At 41.6% G+C, this 21371-nt stretch overlaps 1 protein-coding gene across 4 annotated transcripts in view; it reads right to left on the reverse strand.

The window, feature by feature from the left end:
• USP8 (ubiquitin specific peptidase 8) overlaps positions 1-21371 on the reverse strand; it is a 92657-nt gene that overhangs the window by 13565 nt on the left and 57721 nt on the right. For all 4 annotated transcript variants that reach the window (XM_029575703.1, XM_029575701.1, XM_029575702.1 and 1 more), the window contains exons 12-16: positions 13463-13552; positions 12448-12522; positions 11916-12178; positions 11048-11260; positions 9541-9751 (exon numbers count right to left, since the gene is read on the reverse strand). In XM_029575703.1, the coding sequence (XP_029431563.1) occupies positions 9541-9751; positions 11048-11260; positions 11916-12178; positions 12448-12522; positions 13463-13552 (852 nt within the window). The remainder of the gene's footprint in view (positions 1-9540; positions 9752-11047; positions 11261-11915; positions 12179-12447; positions 12523-13462; positions 13553-21371) is intronic.

The raw sequence follows: 21371 nt of genomic DNA on the forward strand, positions 1-21371 counted from the left end.
AATGTCTATCATATCGATCCTCTCTCGCCTTTTTTAGTGCAGTACTTCCCAAACCTGTCCTGGAGGACCCCCAGCCAGTCAGGTTTTCAGGATAGTCACAATGAATATGCATGATAAATTTGACTGGCTGGGGGTCCTCCAGGACAGGCTTGAGAACCTCTGCTTTAGGGTATACATGTTTAGATCTGTAAGCCTATCCCCATATGCTTTCGAACAAAACCCACTGGCCATTTTAGTAGCCACCCTCTGGACCGACTCCATCCCGTTTACATCCTTTTGTCAAGGTGCGGTCTCCAGAATTGTATACAGTATTCCAAGTAAGGTCTCACCAGAGACTTATACAGAGACAATATCACCTCCCTTTTTCTGCTGCCCATTCCTCTCCTTATGCAGCCAAGCATCTTTCTGGCTTTTACTGTCGCTTTATTCACCTGTTTGGCCACCTTAAGATCATCAGATACAACTACCCCCAGATCCTGCTCTCCCTTTGTGCTCAGAAGAAATTCACCTCCCATACTGTACCTTTCCCTTGGGTTTTTGCATCCTAAATGCACTCCTCTGCATTTTTAGCATTAAATCTCAGCTGCCAGACCTTAGATCTTTCCTCAAGATTTGTTAGATCCCTCCTCATGTTGTCCACTGCTTCCTGGGATGTCCACCCCGTTACAGATTTTGGAATCATCGGCATAAAAACCTTCCATTATGTCACTCACAAAAACGTTGAAGAGAACCTATCCATTGACTGATCCCTGCGGCAGACCATTAGTAACAATTCCCTCCTCAAAGAAAACTCCATTTACTGCTACTCTTTGTCTCCTTCCACGCAGCCAGTTTTTAAGTCATTCTAAGTTCCAACCCAAGGGCACACAATTTATTTATAAAAGTCTTCTGTGCAGATCCATGTCAAAGGCCTTGCTGAAATCAGAGTACACTACATCTAGCACACTCCCCTTGTTCAAACTCTCTGGTCACCCAATCAAAGAAATTGATCAAATTTGTCTGACAAGATTTACCTCTGATAAAACCATACTGCCTTGGCTCTTGCAATCTACTGGATCCCAAAAATTGCACTATCCTCTGTTTAGCAGTGGTTCCATTAGTTTGCTCATCACAGAGGGCAGATTAACTGGCCTGTAGTTCCCAGCCTCCTCCTTACTTTCACTTTTATCAACAGGAACCACAGCTGCCCTTTTCCAATCCTCTGGACCTATTCCACACTCTAAGAAAGCAGTGAAAAGGTCAGCCAGCTGAGCTGTGGAATCTCTCTTAGTACCCTCGGATGTATCCCATCTGGCCCCATCGCCTTATCTACTTTAAGTTTAGTTAGCTCTTCATGAACACGCCGTTCTGAAAATAGACAGAGGTTTACCTCACTTCCAATCTTATTTGTGTTTGCTTTATATGGTCCTGCTCCAGGCCCTTCCATAGTTAAACAGAAATATCTGTTAAGCAATTTAGCCCTTTCTTCATCAGCCTTTACATATTCCTCCCCTTCATCTTTGAGTCTCACAATGTCACTTTTGCACTTTTATCACTAACATCTTAAAAAAAAAAGTCATCCCCTTGTTTGACTGTATTCGCTATTTTTTTAAATTCTTTTTGAATTTTTACATTCCTGACTACTTTCCCAGCTTCTCAATTTTTCCAGTTATTGTTGCCTGCCTTCCTCTTTCTGCGATCTCTTGTAGTTTATGAATGCTAACCTTTTCTCCTTTACCTTTTCAGATACTTCTTTAGAAAATCAGAACCGTCTTTTTCCTCTTCCCTTTATTTACATGCCTAACAAAAAAATTAGGTGCCCTTATAATATCTTTTTAGTTTTGCCCACTACCCTTCTACTTCCCCTAGATTTTCCCATCTAACTAATGACTCCTTGAGGTACTCCCCCATTTTCAGAAAGTTCATTTTCCTGAAGTCTAGGACTCTTGTCTTAGAATGAATCTTCATCTCTTGCATCCTGATACTGAACCATATCAATGGCGCCCAGATGATCATCCACTATAACATCAGAAATACTGTCCTCGTTGGTAAGCACCAGGTCTAGTATCTCCCCCTCCCGTGTGGGTTACGTTACCAGTTGACAGAACAGTTCCCCTTGCAGAGAATCCAAGACCTCCCCTGCTTCTAGAAGATACTGTAGTTGGGATGTCCCAAACAACATCTGGAAGATTAAAATTACCTAGCAGCAGAAATACCTCTCCTTTCATATCCTCTATTAAATAAATGGCCAATCACTGTACTTGAACCATTCACATACTCCTGAATGAAGTATCAAACCATTTCTGTTGTATGAAGCGAGACTGTAGCAAAGATCAAAACATGCTGCCAAAAACTCCAGGGTAAGATATTCAGTATGTCTGAATATTTCTTGGAGCCCTGTCAGGTCCATCATTTTAAAGGAGAAACGACTTGGCATCACTAAGACACTGCTGCGATCAGGCCTTCCCCTCCAGGTCGCTGTGAAGCCTAAGATTACTTTAAAAGAACTTACATAGCAACATAGTAATGACGGCTGAAAGACTGAATAGTCCATTTAGTCTACGCTGCAAGTTTCTTATGGTAGTAACTGTTGCTTCGTGCAGGTTAACCCAAGTCTTACGTTAAGGGTAGTAATACTAATCAAAGCTAAGCAAGGGTCAAACCCATACAAAATTACTACTAGCAACATTTTTACAAGGTGAGCAACCTTCTTGATCATTCATACAATGCTGCTGCTTGAATGAGCTTTGCTTTAGGACTTGGCCATAGAAATAGTCCTGCACTTTTTCCGTCTGTGTATCAGTACCCTGTACCTGAATAAATCTGCCTGCAACAAGCACCAAAGGTCAGGCAAGATGCTCTTGTGTCCACAGCTCCAGCCAAAGGGAGAGTTGCATCTTTACAGGGGCACAGACAGACAAGACGGCAGCAGCATGTACAAAAGAGGAACCAATGTTCCAGCTTGATAACAGAGAGTATGAAGCAGTCTGCCCAGGCACAGAGGTGAAATGCAGAACCATTCAGAGCTGGGATGTTTGTGGTCAGAAGGGGAGCTATACTGGGCTGGGGGGGGGGGGTGTATCTCAGTGCCCTTTTTTGGTGTATAAGAACATAAGAAATTGCCATGCTGGGTCAGACCAAGAGTCCATCAAGCCCAGCATCCTGTTTCCAACAGAGGCCAAACCAGGCCACAAGAACCTGGCAATTAGCCAAACACTAAGAAGAACCCATGCTACTGATGCAATTAATAGCAGTGGCTATTCCCTAAGTAAAATTGATTAATAGCCATTAATGGACTTCTCCTCCAAGAACTTATCCAAACCTTTTTTGAACCCAGCTACACCAACTGCACTAACCACACCCTCTGGCAACAAATTCCAGAGCTTTGTGCGATGAGTGAAAAAGAATTTTCTCCAATTAGTCTTAAATGTGCTACTTGCTAACTTCTTGGAATGCCCCCTAGTACTTCTATTATTCGAAAGTGTAAATAACCGAGTCACATCTACTCTTTCAAGACCTCTCATGATCTTAAAGACCTCTATCATATCCCCCCTCAGCCGTCTCTTCTCCAAGCTGAGCAGCCCTAACCTCTACAGCCTTTCCTCATAGGGGAGCTGTTCCATCCCCTTTATCATTTTGGTTGCCCTTCTCTGTACCTTCTCCATCGCATAAGTGACAAATTACAAGAGGTCTGAGTAACATGATTGGGGGGGGGGGGGGGGAAGGAGGGGTATGGAGCCTATAGCAAGAATACTATATATATAAGAAAGATGTAATAGTTAGCTCGCTGAAGGAGTTTGGAGAGCAGTCAGACACTGCACTCTGTGTAACTGCTCTTTTTCCTTTCATCAATACTTTGTTAAACAAAGACATATTTTTCTGTGTAATGGTATTGGGGACTAAACACACATACCGTAAAAGTCAGGGCCCAGCATTGGCGGTTTAAATCCAATTTCCCTTTTTTTCTCCCGCCAAGGCAGACAGCAATGCTGCAGTTGCACCCAAATCATGTAAACTATTGGTTATGGCTAGTAATCCACAGGCCTTCTATTAGGGGTAGTAGCTGCTGCTCCATGCACCCTTTTCTTCATTTCCAACTCTAGCCTTTAGGGATCCACAGTATTTATCCCATGCTTTTTTGAATTTGTTTACTGTTTCTGTCTTCACTGCCTCTTCCAGAAGGACATTCTAGGCATCCACCATCCTCTCCGAGAAGAAATGTTTCCTGATGTTGGTTCTGATTCAATCCCGCTGAAGTTTCATATCATGACTCCTAATTCTACGATTTGCTTTCCAGTGGAAACGGTTCAAGGAACATGCATCATTAAAACCTTTCAGGTAGCTGAAGGTCTGTATTATCTTCCCTGCACCTCTTCACTTTCAGGACATCCATATTCAGATCCTTCAGCCTCTCCTCATAAGTCTTCTGATACGGACCCCACACCATTGTGGTCACCCTTCTCTGGACTGCCTCTTTCCTGTCTATCATTTTTGAGATATGGTCTCCAGAACTGAACACAGTAATCCAAGGTGAGGCCTGACCAAGGACCTATACAAAGGGATTATCACCTTTTTCTTACTGGTTATTCCTCTCTCTTTGCAGCCAGCATGCTGCTGGCTTTAGCTATAGCCTTGTCACATTACTACAGTGCCTTCAGATCGCCAGACACTACCAGTCTGTGCACATTAGATTTCACCCCCATCAGTTACAGCTCTTCTGTATTACCGCACCACAGATGCAGGACTTTGCACTTCCTAGCACTGAATCTCAGCTGCTAAGTCTTTGACCACTCTTCAAGATTTCTTAAATCACTTTTCATTCTCTCTACTCTTTCAGGCATGTCCACTGTGTTGCAGATATTAGTATCATCCGCAAACAAACTTTACCTTCTATCCCTTACACAATGTGGCTCACAAAGATCTTGAACAGAACCAGTCCCAAAACCAATCCCTGCAGCACTCAATACCGTTCTCTCTTCAGAGTAAGTTCCATTTACAATTACATGCCGTCTCTCCTGTCAGTCAACCAGTTTGTAGTCCACTCCACCACCTTGGCACCAAGTCCCTAGCTTCTCATTTTATTCATAAGCCTCTTGTGCGGAACCATATCAAAACCTTTGTTGAAATCCAAGTAAATCACATTAAATGCTCTTCCTTGATCCAATTCTCTAGTCACCCAATCAAAAACATCAAATCACATTTGTCTGACAGGAATCTATGCTGCCTCAGGTCCAGCAACCCACCCAATTGTACATAGCTCACTATCTTTTCCTTCAGCATCTTCATTAATTTTCCAACCACAGAGGTGAAGCTAACTACAGAGATCTCTGGCAAAGCCTAGGGAAAATGTTGACTCTTCAAAATTATTCTATAAACGTTGTCTGTAAAGGAGGTACTATAATGTGCTGCAGAGTGTTTTGCAAAGGAAAACATAGGGGACACCACACACATGGGAGAAGGTTTACTGGTCTGATGAAATTAAAGTGGAACTTTTTTGGTCTCAATTCTAAGCACATCACCCTAACGCTATTCCTACAGTCAAAGCATGGCGGTGGTAGAATTAGGTTATGGGGATGTTTGTAGCAGTAATGAAGGGAGGCGTGTGAAGATAGAGGAAAAGCTGGATGTGTGAAGTACAGGCAGATCCTGGAGAAAATCTTGTTCCGGTCTGCCAAAGACCTGGGACTGGGGAAAGATTCACCTTTCAGCAGGACAATGATCCTAAGCACAAAGCAAAAACACAGCTAGAAAAAGGTGAATGCCCTCAAGTAGCCAAGTCAAAGCCCAAACTTAAATACAACAGAAAATCTGTGACAAGACTTAAATATTTCAGTCTACAGACAATAGCCAGCCAACCTGAAAAAACGTTTGAGCTCTTTTTCCAAAAAGAATGGGCAAAAACTATACCATTCTGCTGTGCATAGCTGGTAGATGCTTAAATCATGGCTGTTATTGCTGTAAAAGGTGCTACCATCATTGAGAGGAAGGGTATGAAGACTTATACAATCAAAATCTCTTTTTTTTTTAAATTCTAAATTACTTTCATTATATTTCCATAAAACAATATTTCACTCAACTTTATAAAACATACATGATTCCAATGTGAGGAACATGAAGTATAAGCTGCTCCATCACACTTTTATTGATGACCTTAAGCACCATAGCATGAGTTTGGCATAGTCCCCTCTGTGTATAAAATGCCAGGTTGAAAATGGAACTTACTGCATAGTTTCATGGCTATCTTTTGGGGTAACATACTGATGTTTATCCATCTATACACCGGAGTTAAGCTTACCAAATCAGGGAAAACAATATTGTTGGGGGGGACATACCAGGTCTCACCAATAATCTCCAAGATGTTGAAAAATATGTGCACCTAGCTTTGTCAATAGCAAGCACATGCATTATTCTCAACTGGATAGGGGATGCAATGCCCATACTGGATGCCTGGCAACTGAAAATGTCCCAGGTGATGCAGATGGAATGGCTTGATGCAAAAGTGGGTAATTGAAAGATCACTAAATTTTATGTGGAAGCGTGGAAGGTTTTTTTTTTTTTTTTGTTTTTTTTTTACCATCTACAGCCAAGATGTGTAACTCCTACAATGAAACAGGCACCTATATATACCTTGCAGCAATGAAGTTAGTATTAACTTGATACTCTTCAAAATGTAGAAGATACTGCCCTGCAGTTTCAGCTACGCTGTAATGATAATGAAGAGGAGTAAACGTAAATGGATGGGGTACAGAGGGACAAAAGGGGAATTAGAGGTGGATTAATGTGTAAGTGTGGTGTGTGTATGTCCGAGGGTCTATGCAGATTGAATAGAGAATTAGGTGAAGTTAAGAGAAAAAAAAAGCAGTAGCATCAATCTGCTTGAAAACATTTTTGAGAACAAGTAATTTCAAATAATAATGAGGAATTCTTGTTGATTTATTTTGTTTGGTATTATATTTAGGATAAAATATGTTTTGTGCTAACATTTTGCTGCTTTCAATAAAAAATATTTTGCAAAAAAAAAAAAAAAAAAGTCCATAATTCTTTCACAATGAAAGTATAGAGTGTGTTGTGTGGATCTGTGAAACTAACTCCTAACTTTACTACATTCTGATTTGTATTTTTTAGGCAGCTAAATATGAAAAAAGTACATGGATGTGAAGACTTTTACAAGGCACTGTAAAGTTTGAAAATGGCCCACAAATTAAGGAATTAATTTTCAAAGGGAACTTTGCGTGTTAAACTTAGTATATATACATAGCATATACATGAATACAAGTTTTTTATATTTTCTAAATATCAAAGCATGCGTGTATTTTCGGTTTTGCACACACGTTTACCTGCGCAAAAAAGGAATGGTTTAGGAACATTCTTCGGCAGGGCCAAGAGATGCACATATAAGTTGCTATTTTTTTTTTAAGAGATGTTTACGCGAATCCATTAGGCAACTTATTTGCACAATTTTACATCTGCTAATTATATAGCACAATTGATATCAGACTTGTCTGTTGACTGCTAGTAATTGAGTGGGAAATCGGAGTAAAAAACTAGGAGGGTGGATGACCTGGAGATGGAATGGGTTAACTGGCGGAGATAAACTGGTTTTACACTCACGTTTTAAAATATACCAGCTTCCACATATAAATCAGAGTTTTATGCAAGCAAGTTCTATATTTTCTTGCATGTTAAATATACACACATGCTTATAAGGAAGGTAAGAAAAGTATGCTCTCTCTATAAACTGCAGTTATTTGTGCATAATCAAACATGAATGCATATTTTGGGGAGGGGGTATACATATGCGTATTTTATCATTTGCATGCAGCTGACACACACAGGTTATAAAATACTGTAGAAGACCTCTGTGCTACCGCATACACATTTATGGGGCACACAGAATTTGAAAGTTATCCTTTAAACAGGCCTGCATACTTTGCATCTGCTTTATCTGTGCGTAGCAGAATGGAGGCAAAATAATGTACATCCTGTTGAAAATCTATTATTACAAGTGCTGTTTATTCCCCTGAAAGAAACCTCTCCTGTCCCACAGAATGCCTCTCTAACTCTGTTAAAGGGTGTGTGCTGTGAAAGCTCAGGCAGACTCTTTAGCTGCTCTGGAAGAAAGGTAGGGATGCGGATGACCATCTTTATCATGGCCATCTAGCTAGTAACTATTTAGCTACTCAGCTAAACTCATTTAAAAATTGTTCCTAATAAGTGGCCACATACAAAACTCAATCTCTTAAAAACTATTCTAATGTGATTTAGAGGATTAATACCATAGTCGCAGATCAAGACTGGTGGAAATAGGAATTTCTATTATTTTATTATGTTTTATATTTTACTTATTATTTTATTGTATATTGCTTTGGGTGTTTTCCAGAATGGCGATTAATAAATATATGTAAATAAAATAAATAAGACTGACTATGGCAGGAAAGATTAATTACTACAAGGTGATATTTGCCTGCTGTGCTATTGAATTTTGTCGAGTACAAAATGGTTGTTGCTTGGTGGTGAAAAACATAATGAAAACAAAGCATTCATTAAATATATGGTTCACTGCTGTTTAACTAATGACACATGCAGGTCTTTAAACACAAAGACCAGGACAGACCATTAGTGTGCTGATGCTATGACATCCTGAGTTATCTCATAGCATCAGCACACTAATATCCAAACAATGTTAAAATGTCTGAAGAGGAAATGAAGATTTACCAATAGACAAATAAACATGTGCTATGTTTTACTTACTCTCTAACAGGCATCATAATAAGGAGTCATAAAAATAAGAACAAAACACAACCTCAGGAGAAATGTATTTTACACAAAAAACCAAAACAAATTGCCAAAACTAAATGCACAGTTTTACCACCAACAATATTTCCTTTTAAATAAAAATATTTTTAATGTTAGTGTTTGTTTTAAGAAAAGCCGACAGGATTACTATTAAACATGAAGGCACGAAATCTTTTGTATGCTATGAATTACTAAGCTGAAGATGGAGCAAGTACCACCACGATAAAGTTAAGATCCCAGTGAAGTTCAGCTAGAAATAGTTTCCGCTCACCTTTAATCTTGCTCTCCTTGTTTTTCTGTCTATAGATAGCTAAGGGCTCACCTCTAAGGCACTCACTCAACACTGCTCGTTGCCTGGCAGGGTTTGCCACAGCAGTGGTAGCACCTTCTACGCTCCCTAGGCCTGAATGCACCAACTCTATGGTATGCCTAGGCATGACTGACCCCAATGAGCAGGGGGATCTGAACCCCAATCTCCTTAACTGCAACATATAGTACTGTGCCCAAGTTCGGGAGCCAGATCCTAATTACTGTAAAATATTTGACACAATAATGCTTTAACTGAGCATTAAAATATAATTATGACATTTCGATTATGATGCTAACTTTAAACTATCCAAAACTGGAAAAATGGAAGTCACCTCAGAAGACTGACTTCCATTTTGCAAATGATTGATATGATGTGTACATCCATCCATTATGGAGTACAGTTGACCTGCATAATGTGCGGATACAGTTTACAAACTTGTCTCTAAAATGTTTTACCTTATTGAGGTCTTCATGAAGTCCATCCATTAAAAACAGAAGCAACTCCTGGGAGTCTTGCTGGCTGTATCCTGCAAACTGGTCATTGATCTTCCCAATTGTGACTTTAAAATCTCTTGGACTAACATACTTGTACTGCCCTGCCCATAAAGCTTTCATTATTATACCAAACTCCTCAGCCACTTCACCTTTATGACCCAAAAGATTTGACCTAAGTAAATAAAATATATTACATTTCAAAGTTTATTATACACAATCAGTATGCTACTACATGCAAATCCTACAAAGGTGAGAAGTAATCTGGTGAAAAATAACACAAGTCTTGGTTAGAAGCTGCTGAACATCAGGATAGACCGATGGAGAATATACCACAATGTTTCTAAATATTCGGGTACATTGCAGAAGTTTGAAAGCTACAGAATAGTGCAAACTCTTAGATTTATTACATTTTTATGAAATAATAAATAATTATTCATGTATAGTGCAAGATGTTGAAAATGCAATGTAATAAAATATGTAGAAATATTTTAAAGTTGAAATAAGGTTTAAAACAATGTAGCTATCTTGTCCTGAACACCACAAAGCTCTGAAACGAAAAGTTACTGTGTGGTATTTTAGTAGTGTATTCTTTCAAGTAGTATACTTTTGAATTTCTAGGTTGTGGTGACTTAACAAGTGACAATTTGAGTTGCATCTTTATTTACTGGCCACTATAGTTTGTGAAAAATTAGAAAATGTGTGTCTACCACATTTAAACAAAATGCTCTAAAACAGGGAAGATAAACTGACATAAAAACTGAGGCCCAGTGATGAAAGATTAGAGACAAGGGTGTGAGAAGCACTCAGGAAGTTGCAGCAAAAAAGTTTAGACTTGAGAATACACTGAAAGGTTAAAAGCTTGATAGATTCCACTGGGGATTTGGATCCACTGGAATAAAACAGTCTAGGAAAGAGCAAGAAATATAAAGGTGGAGAAGAGAGTAGATGGACAAAAGGAGGACAGATTTTCAGAACTGGGACGAGCAACCAGAAGACAGAACAGGTAGTAGTAAATTGCACGGAAAATAAAAATGAGAATTTAAAATGTAAGGACATGGAGAAGGAATTAATAGTTGAAAAGCAGCAAGAATCATGGTCTGAGACTCTGCAGGAGAGAGTTGAGCAAAGGTGTTTTTAAGAGGTTTACTTAATGTGTGAATTTATTTATTTATTTTTAACAGAATGCCCATTTCCTTCCTCATGGCATTACAAGACGTTGCAGAGTCCATCAGGGCTAGTGCATTCCTACAGTGGCTTCTTTACAGGCAAGGAGGAGGTTAGAGAGCAGACAGACCAGCACCGCAATTACAGAAGATACACATTAATACCTCCCCTTTGGTAGCATAAATACATTTCAACACAACCAGTGGCTAGATTGAAGTACTCCTTTAAAACTAAAATCCCATGCTCCAATGTAATGAAAATGATATGTGGATTATCTATGATACAATAAGAAATACTTGTTTACCTGTTAATATCATCTTGGTAGTTATTTTTATGGAAATATTCTGCCAGGCATGGAGTGTTACACAGACACTGGAGGACTGAATTCATATAACAGGTATTTCCTAAATTCCGAAGTCCAGTGAGAGCTGGTCCTATCCCCCCAAACACAGGGTTCAGATTCCGAATCTGAGATGCAGACAGCCTTGAGATTTCAGTTTTTGCATGAACTACTGGTCTGAAATGAAGAAACGTATGCAATTAACTTGAGTGCCAGCGATTCATCTCTTTGCAAGAGAATGGGACATGCAAAATATTCTAACACATATTGTTTTCGATATTTAAAACATCATCATTTCCTATCTACTCTCAGTTGCTTCCAGAGGACTCTTTCCAAGAAACCTCTGCCCACCCACCTGTGCTGAAACAAACAAAAACCTACTAAAAGCAGAGTACAGCAACATTTTTTGTCAAAATACCAAAACAAATCATGCAACATCTAAGTGGATCCATCCAAAAAATCCTGCCTCTTCTTCCAAGGGAAGGGTAAGAGAAGGAGGAAAAAGGAATCAAATCTTCACGCCACCAGTTCAGCCTGTTCCCCAATGCAGAAACCACATTTACAAAACTTGTGGCTGTTGTGAGATTAGCACACCATCCTGAAAATGATTGCCGATTGCAGTGATGGCACTGCAGAGCCAGCAATGTGCCAGGAAGGAGTTTGTTTGGTGACTGGTTACTGAACTCTGTACTAAAGGGCAGTGAGACAGCTGCTAATGTCACAGTTAATTAGAAAGGCGAGTCATAGCTGGATAAACTTCAATGAATACAGGATTAAATCACAAATCCATCTCCATACTAAAATGCTTGTTTAACAGCTATTCAAAACTTACTTATTTTCACGATTTATTGTGGGAGTTACAGTAATTTTCCTCTTTTCTTCTTCCTTAATAGCTTGGGTTATATCTGGTGATGAGTAGGAGCGTTTCAACTTCGAGTGATCCCGGTCCCTGTCACTAGCAGTTTGCTGCTTTGCTTTAGGAGTTGGAGGAGTGGAAGGAGGCGTAGATGAAGGAGTAATTTCAGGTGGATACATATGGACCGTGTGGGTTGGCGAGTGGTAGTAACGGTATGTTCCAGTAATTGAATCAAGAAACTAGTTTGGAAAAAGCAGATTGAAAATATTAAACACTGCTAAAAAGTTATCTGAGCACTCTTACATTATGACAGGATAAATGGCTACTTCTACGTATTCCGCACTACTCAAATGTGTTAATTCAATATATTGTGGGTCAACAAGATTCCACTTTCTTAATGATTTAAAACTGCTACCTGAACTACAGTGGCTCAAGCACATCAATTAACCTTTGCAGAAAATATCTAAAATATTAACCCACTAGGGTCTTTTAATACTGTGTACATTACCTTCACCCAGCCTTCTGGCAGCCCTGGCACTATTCTCCCCATTTCTTCACTTCGGGCTCTCATCAGTGGATCTCTCTGGGGAGTTGGGAAAAAGAACCAAAACCTTTCTGTCAAATAGTATGGGCAAAGTATTCAAACAGCATACACTGAGATCCTGTCATACATGCATGTTTCTTAATTAGAAGTGTGATCAGGAGCAGTTTTAAAAGATGTACTTGTAACAGATTTCAGCATTGTGGGAACGACTCTTGTTAACAAAAAGCTTCACATATTAAATGCCCAATAGTAATACTGGATGTCCCATATTATTTACTCAATTATTTAACTTTAGCTGCAAACAGAATTTTTTTTCTCCAGGATAAACAAGGAACTAAGAGGATTTCTGCTAGTTTTTCCATAAGGCTACTTAAACACTTAGCACTATACTGTTCATGATTTCACATCAACAAGTTCAACTCTTTTCAATAATCTACAATTCAAAAAACGTAAAAGATTTTGCAACTACCAATCCCAATGGGCCAGGCTCAAAAGCTTAACTCAGAGATGTACCACTGGCATGGAAAAGCTTTAAATGCCGGTGCAGTATGAATTCAGTCTAATTAAAAAGTTTTGAGCTTTTCTGGTTCCAATTACTGTACCCAAACGAAAAGTCTGTTCTAAGTCTCATATTGTTTTAGTAAAGAAAATGCAATCTATTGAAGTCAATTCCCTGTAGCTCTTATCCTACAAGATCTTATTTATTTATTTTTTGCAAATTAATGTTCTATCTGAAGATTTTAAACTGACAAAATTTGCTTTGTTTGATAAAAAAAACCTGCTATATCTCTACACTATATTTTTGATTTAAAAAAATCCCGCTGCTTTTTTCTATCACAGAATTACAACAGGGCACAGTTTATGCTTTTTTCAGCCACTGATGCCGACTGTTCATAAATATATTTGACAGCACTGTCATTGCCTGGTGGTGCTAAAGAAATGTTTTAGTAGTAGTAGTGGCAGCAGAAGACCTACTTACCCTAGGTCTTTCAGTATCTTCTTCAACATTTTCTCTCAAATTACCTTTGTTTTCATCTCCCTCTTCCAGGTGTTCTTTCACCTCAGTGCACTGTAACATATTGATAAAAATCTGTTCTTATGAAATTATTGGCATGTGTAAGAAATTTCCAACAGAAAAATGTAGTTGTACCTGACAAATGAACACATCATAGCATTGCCAGAGATGCAAAATGTAAAATACTGCTTAGTCCTAGATGAGATGTATAGAGTTGATATTCAGCGCTACTTAGCCGGATCAGCAGCGACTTTTGCCTGAAATCTAGTGGGCGGTGTTACTTCCGGAAAAGTGCAGCAGGTCTTACTTAGCCAGATATAACTTATCTGGCTAAGCAACACTAAATAAGGGGATATTCAGCAGCATAGCTGTGCTGCTGACTGTCCCATGTAACTTAGCTGGATAAGTTTTATCCAGCTAAATTACATAGATGTTTTCTTCTGAATATTGAGCCCATAGTGTTCTGGCATTATCAGTCTAGTGCAAGAACTAACCACATGGTCCACTTATTAGCAACATATATTGTACAAAAAGAAATATGGGCTCAGAAGAAACCTCAGATCTTCCTGCACTAGGCCAGCAGATTAGGAACAAACGTTAACAGACTGCCTGGGGAAGACTAAGAAATTCACACCACTCACTGAGGACCTGACAAGCAAAACAAATCTTGTTTTAATGCAAGTGGAGCAGCAGTAAGAGCAAAATCAAAATAACGGCTGCATGTGAAAATGAAGACTCATACCCTAGGCCTCCCCTTGCCTGACCCTTCATATGTAGGACTGGGTTTCCCTAATCTTTTTCTGATACTTTGCAGTTCTCTCTTTTTTCCTTTCTTCAAGTCTTCACTTGACATAGACATCTTTCTTCTGAGGGCCCCACAGCTAGTCAGGCTTTCAGGATATGCACAATAAATATGCATGACAATAATTAGCATATACAGGGTTTCCAATGTATGCAAGTTTGTCTCACACATATTCATAGTGCATACCCTGAAAATCTAACTGGCTATGGGATCCCCAGGACAGGATTGGGAAGCCCTGAAGGATACACTTCCTGCCAGCACCTCCTCAGCAGATCCTTCAATAAAATACTCTAAGAAGCAGTACATGGCATCTGGTAAAAGACAAAATACCAGAGTTGATAAGAGAAAGAAATCACACAAAAACAAACACTAAAGGGAAAAAAGAATCACCCAGATCTCTAGTAGGAAAATTTTTTTTTTTTAGCTCTTTTAATAGAACGTACTAGGCACAAAGAAGTCCATATTCTTTGTGCAGATGACTGCCTCAGAGTTTATCCAGCTAAGTAGTTAGCTGAAATGTACTTGATTGAAGATAATTAAGAAAGTGCATCAAACTAGGTAGAATACATTGTACAAACCAACTCTTCTTTTACCTTTCCTTGCTCCAAATGACAGAAAATATTCAGTGATGTCAACTTTGCGGTTTGTACCTCTGACTGTGTTATGTAAAACTACCCCCCCCCCCCCAAACCCACCCCGAGTTACAAATGCCCCCTCTTACAGTGGTATAAATAGTAAACTAACATATCGGTTAGAGGTGTGCATATCATCCGTTTCATATGTTTGGCGCCGCACGCTCGCAGTGATTTCTTAGCGGCCATTTGAAATAGGAGAACCCCATTTGGGTGCATCCATAGCCAAAATCCAGCCCTTTCCTGCGAGTCATCAGTGACCTCACAGCCCTGTCAGAGTGGGTCGGACAGGTTGGCAAGGAGACCAGAATGCAATGTATCAGCGATAAGAATTTCTGCAATGCAGCCAATCGCGCTCTCACTCAGTGGTCGGTGATGCTTTTGCTGATGACCTAGCACTATATATACTTAAGCACGCAGCGTGCCACGCACTTTCTTTCCAAAGGTGGTGTGGGGAGCTAGTCTGAGTTCTCAAATCTGTATTCAATTGCTAGGCTAGCTACTTCGATAGAAAAAGATATTTGTTCTGCATTTGGCTGCAGTGCCAGCTAGCCCTGTTTTTTTTAAGCACTTTTTTTAAGTTGATCTGAGAAGGTCTCTATGTGCCACGGAGAGAAGCTGCTAGCAGTGGCATTTTGCTGCTTAATCACCCCCTGGAGTAGGTTGCAAGCACCATTTGGGTGTTGTGGGTGGGAGAGATATATTCAATTTCTAGCTAGTTTGCTAGAATTTCTATTGAAAAATATTTCATCAATTTTCCTGCTGTGCCAATTCCAGCTTTTTTGTTAACTGCATTTTTTTAATTGAACTCACTCAGTCTCTCTGTGCACTGGGTAGTTTTGCAGACTCAAGTATATTGGGACAGTGGGTGTCTGTGAAGCCAAATCCTCAGTCGGCCTCTTTTGTAGTTACAAGCTCGATGTGTGCACACACATTACATTAGTGCACATCACTTTACATCACATCACATTACATTTATCTGCACTTATATAATTCCATATATAACCAGTGTACATACCATATGCTCCTCAAATCCATGTATATATCTTATCCTTATGTATCTGTTCTCTCCCTCCCCCACCCCCCCTTGTTGTATCTATCCCTCCTTCCCCAAGTTATTTAGTTATCTGCTTTGTTACTGTGTTACATATTGTTCTTTGTAAAGGCCTCGCCTATATATTCCTTGTTATAAGTTACTTGTAAACCGGCACGATGTGCAAACGGTTGCCGGTATATAAAATAAAATAAATAAATAAATAAATAAATAAATAAAATCAAGGCACTGTGCCTGTGGGCAGCCAGTTTTGCAGACTCAAGTATATTGGGACAGCAGTGGTCTGTGAAGCCAAATCCCCAGTGGACCTCTTTTGGAAATAATTCTTTTAATTGAAATCCCTAGTAGGCAATGACATTAAATCCATAATGTCAGGAAAAGCTAGATATGGTCGAGTGATCAGGACTGGCAGAGGAGGCACTTCAAAAGGCACTAGTGCCAGTCCCCCATTAAAGTTAAAAAGGGACCTGTTGCAATCTAAACTCTTTGGAGGGGCAGGCAGCTCCATCCGGAAAAAAATGAAATCTAAACATGATGCATCGCCACCACCTGTTTCTGGCCCTGTAGTTTTGGAGGTGAGGGAAGGGGAGGCTGAGTCATGTAAGACAAAATGTCAACACCCAAAAGCAGCAGCGGGACAGCAGTTTCGACTTAGTGTTGACAATGTAGCGCAGGCACGGTTTGCTTCTGTTTCCGATTAAGAATCTTGTGTGGGATTCTCATCAGAAACGGAAGTAATAATAGCTGACGAAGTTTTAGGAGGATTCGTTAGTCCTGTCTTAGCCTCCACTTCAGTGCAGCAGGGGAGAGATGAAATTGATGAGGAAGAGCAGTCAGCGCAGGCACAGAGTGCGACTGATGCCCCTGGCATTGCTTCTCAGGGTGCACCCACTACTTCAGCTCCAGTGCCAGCATCCACCCCCAAGGCTACACAGAAGGGATGATCACGAAAGACATCTGCAATCTGGAGCCACTTTAAAGTGACGGAGGACCCGCGTTTTGCTTGGTGTAATTTCGGTGGCAGGGCTATTAGCAGAGGCAAGCAAATGGGACATCTAATTTTGGCATGACGCATCATATGAAGAGGCAACACCCAACAACAGTACTGCCATCTGGGGATGGTGGCAGTACCAGTCAGGGGACCCCTTCCAAGCAGCGTAAAGTGGTTGAAAAGGAGCAGAGTCACCCCACACCCTCAGCCCCTTCTAGCAGTCAGGTGGCAGGCCAGCAACCCCCTGACATGTGGCAAAAGTGACAACCCACCATGGAGGAAACGGGGTGGAGTGCGGTAACTCTATCCCAGGGTAGGAGGCAGGTAGCCTCAAAAGTTGTAACCAGGAGCATTAGGGAAATGATTGTCCTTGATGACCAGCCATTGCAGATAGTGGAGAATGTGGGTTTCAAGCATTTTCTGAAGGTCGTACTTCCAAATTACAAAGTCCCCTCCAGAACCACATTTAGCAGAAAGGTCATCCCCAGCCTGTACAAGCAGTGTGGCAGTCGCATCCAAGTGCTGCTAGCTAAGACAGAGGGGAGTGTGCATTTCACCTGCGATATCTGGACCGCCATGAATGCTGCACACTCTTACCTCTCCCTGACAGCACCCTGGTGGGATCTGGCTGAGGCAGGGGCAGGCAGCAGCTCTATTAGTGAACAAGTATCAGGGTGGAGGTGGGCTTTACTGCACACCCACCTGACGGACCAGGCCCATACCGCAGCCAATATTCTAGCATGCATCAGAGAGATGCTGGAGGGCTGGCAACTACACCAGCGAGACAGGAATCCTCAGCCAGGGTTCGTTGCCACAGACAATGGTGCAAACATGGTAAAGGCAATAACTGACGGGGGCTTTCAGAACATCTGATGTTTTGCATACAATCTGCACCTGGTAGTGAAGTCAGGGTTGGAGTCCAAGCACCAAGAGAATGGATACCTGCAGGACGTAATACACAAGTGCAGGGACATAGCCGGGCACTTCCACAGAAGTGTGAAGGCGGGGCAGGTTCTCAGACAAAAGCAGACTGATTTGGAGATGTCTCACAAGCATCTCATTCAAGACATTGCCACCCGGTGGAATTCCACCTATATGATGCTGCAGAGGTTAGTGGAGCTGCAGACACCCTTTCATGAATTTTCTGGTTCAATGGACATAGGTGTGCATAATCCCCTAGGACATCATGATTAGTTAGTCACGAGTCAGCTGGTAAAAATCCTGCAGCCCTTCAAGGATGCCACGGAGGAGCTGAGTTCCAGAAGTGCCACCTTGGCTGACATCATCCCTATTGTTAATTTCCTGGATGAAAATTTGGAAGCCTTTAAACAGGAAGAGGGAATGACAGCTGAGGTGCTGCATTGTCTGGACGTTTTGCAGCAGCAGGTGCAAGAGAGATTAAGGCCTTTAACAGACACATACATGCTCGCCACAGTCTGCGATCCCCGTGTGAAAGGGAAACTCGCCCTACAGTACGATTGTCTCTTATTGGTGAAGGACCTGTTATCAAAAGTCCGTAAACAGGAGCGCCATAGGCAGAGACAGATTAGACGTAAAGCAGAGGAGGAAACAGCGGACACTTCAGAGAGTTGTGCTAGCCCAAGCAGGAGCAGCACTCTTTCAGCGACAGTTAGTACCTCCTCCTCCTCCACTTCAGTACGCCAAAGGCATGTTGCCCATAAAGATTCATCTTTTGTGCTACGGGCTAGAGAGAAAGCAGCTGGCATTAGTGACTCTCAGCCCACCCAAGCAAAGGAGACACCAGTACAACTGTCAGTGACACGGTATCTCTCAGAGCCCACAGAAGACATGCAGACAAATCCGCTGGCATATTCGGCACACAAGTCCACTGTCTGGCCACACCTAGCCAAAGTGGCTCAGCGATATCTGTCATGTCCACCAACCAGTGCGCCCAGAGAATGTGTATTTTCAATGACAGGGGATATCATGAGCCCTCACCGCTCAAGGCTGGCACCAGAGTTGATGGAAATGCTAGTGATTTTGAAAGTAAACCTGCCTTTGCGTGGGTTTCCAAATTTTCCCTGTGAATGGCAAGATGAATAAAAGCAATTGAAAGCCTTGCAGCAGCTCCAACTGCCTCCTATGCTCCAGATAATCTCAGCACATATACCTGACCTGAAACACTGTGCCTGTCTGGCCACTGTCCAGACTGTACGTCCCTACAAGGGCCTGACCTCAAACACTGTGCCGGTCTGAGTTTTGTTCTGGTATTTCTAATTTCAGTGCTGAAGTGCATAAGTACAGTTAATAGCTTCTGAGTATTCACAAAAAATCTCCAGCTCAGTTATTGCTTCACAAATGGCAGTCTCTATTGCTCTAAAAGCATCCTCTATTGAATTACCGTTCAGAAATGAAAAAGATGCCATTTTCTTCTGGCAGTGAACCAGTTCAAGAAGAAGTGACAGACCAAACCACAACATACCTGCACAAAGGAAATCCTCTAATGCTGTGCCTGTCCATCCAGGCCTGTCCATCCAAGCCTTATGTCCCTACAAGGGCTTGACCTGTATCCTCGAATACTGTGCCTGTTTGTCCAGGCTTTACGCCCCTACGAGGGCCTGACCTCTATCCTCAAATGCTGTGCCTGCCCATCCAGGCTGTACGTCTCTACAAGGGTTTGACCTCGAATGCTGTGCCTGTCCGTCCAGACCTTATGACCCTATGAAAGTTTGACCTAATGCTGTGCCTGTCCAACCAGGTTTTATGTCCCTAAAAGGGCTCGACCTTTGTCCTCGATTGTTGTGCCTGTCCGTCCACATTTGGAATGTACGAACATAAAAAGCTGACTTAAGATGTTTGGAGCTTGCGAATGCGTATTTCATATGCTCAATTGTTTTCATGACCTCCATAATATGGGGGCCATGTTCCCTAAATCTTTCTTAGGTGCCAACATTAATGATTCTTCTAGTACTATAGAAAAGGTGGTAGTTGCACTCTAGTTCATCCTCTGTCCCATAGTTTACAGAGGCACTGTCGGGTACAAAGTCAACATAGGTCGATACTGTAGATTTGGGCGGGAGATGACATCAGCGCTTCTTTTGGTCCTAACGGCTGAACCCTCGTTGCAAAGGGAAACCTCAGTCTCCAGCAATTCAACATACTAATCCTTCACAGCATGGATCATTAAATAAAACAAACAATTTTCTTTTAGTTTCAGGGCAGAGCAGAGAACCTCCTCCATCTTGCTCATGAAGTCATGATCTGTTTGCACATGCTTAAATACTAACAATTTGTACCATTATACACTCTAGGGGCCAACCCATTCCAAGGGAGCCATTTCCTGCTCAAAGGAAAGGGAACTCTCCCCGGGTGTAGCAGCCTCTCTCTTAGCACCAGTTGACCCATGGTGAACTGCTGTTCACATGGCACCCTGCTCCATGTCGCCACGCTTTGAAGGCTCGTGCTCCACTCTAGGGGCCAACCCATTCCAGGGAGCCCTTCCTTGCTCAAAGGAAAGGGAACTCTCCCTGGGTGTAGCCAGCCTGTATCTACCCTCTGACCCATGTTGAACCGCTGTTCACAAGCACCCTACTCCGTCTTGGCCTTGAAAATTATCGTTTGTATATCTGCTACGTCCACCAGATTTTAAAAGACCAGCGAGAGCTCACTAGACACCAATGGAAACACCCCACTCTAGGGGCGAACCCATTCTAGGGAGCCCTTTCCCACTCAAAGGAAAGGGAACTCTCCCTGGGGCCAGCTGTCTTGCTCCTATCAAAACCACAGGGACCAGACTACCTCCACTCTGCCAGCCTGTCTTGCCCCTATCAGCTTTCTGCCACTCTGCCTTGCTGCCATACACCAGATGACTCACTCAACGCCTTGTGGTGTTCTTGCCACTATCATGGTTCCTCAGTGTGTTGGTGCCAGTCTTTCTGCTTGCTATGTTCCCCCTTCATTGTGCTGTAGATGTTGATGCCACTTGTCTTGCCAGTTTGCCTGTCGTGCTGCCTTCGAGGGTTCATGCATCTGTTCTCTGTGCACTCTTTTGAAGCTGTGGTGTGTTTTTGACACTCTCACTACTGCTTTGCACCTCTGTTAAAGCACTCTTGCCACTCCTGGTACCCCTTTGAAGTGCCTTAGGCTATTCATGCCACTTTGCCACAGTCTAAGAACCTTGGAGCTCTTTTCTCGTTCTGATGATTGCTCCCCAGAAGTTTCACCAGAATTGATAAGAAAACCCCAATTCTGCAGCCAAAAATAGGCTGCAAATACTTCCCCCATCGACTTTAATGGGAATTGGAAAACAAATAAAACGTATCAATGGATTGGGTCCCCCACTGAATGAATGCAATGCATTTGGGACCCAACGAATACCGAATCGGACGAATCCGCCTCTTCTGCACATCCCTAATATTGGTGTCTACAGAGTC

Source organism: Rhinatrema bivittatum, chromosome 13 (assembly GCF_901001135.1).
Source record: "Rhinatrema bivittatum chromosome 13, aRhiBiv1.1, whole genome shotgun sequence".
Classification (NCBI taxonomy): domain Eukaryota; kingdom Metazoa; phylum Chordata; class Amphibia; order Gymnophiona; family Rhinatrematidae; genus Rhinatrema; species Rhinatrema bivittatum.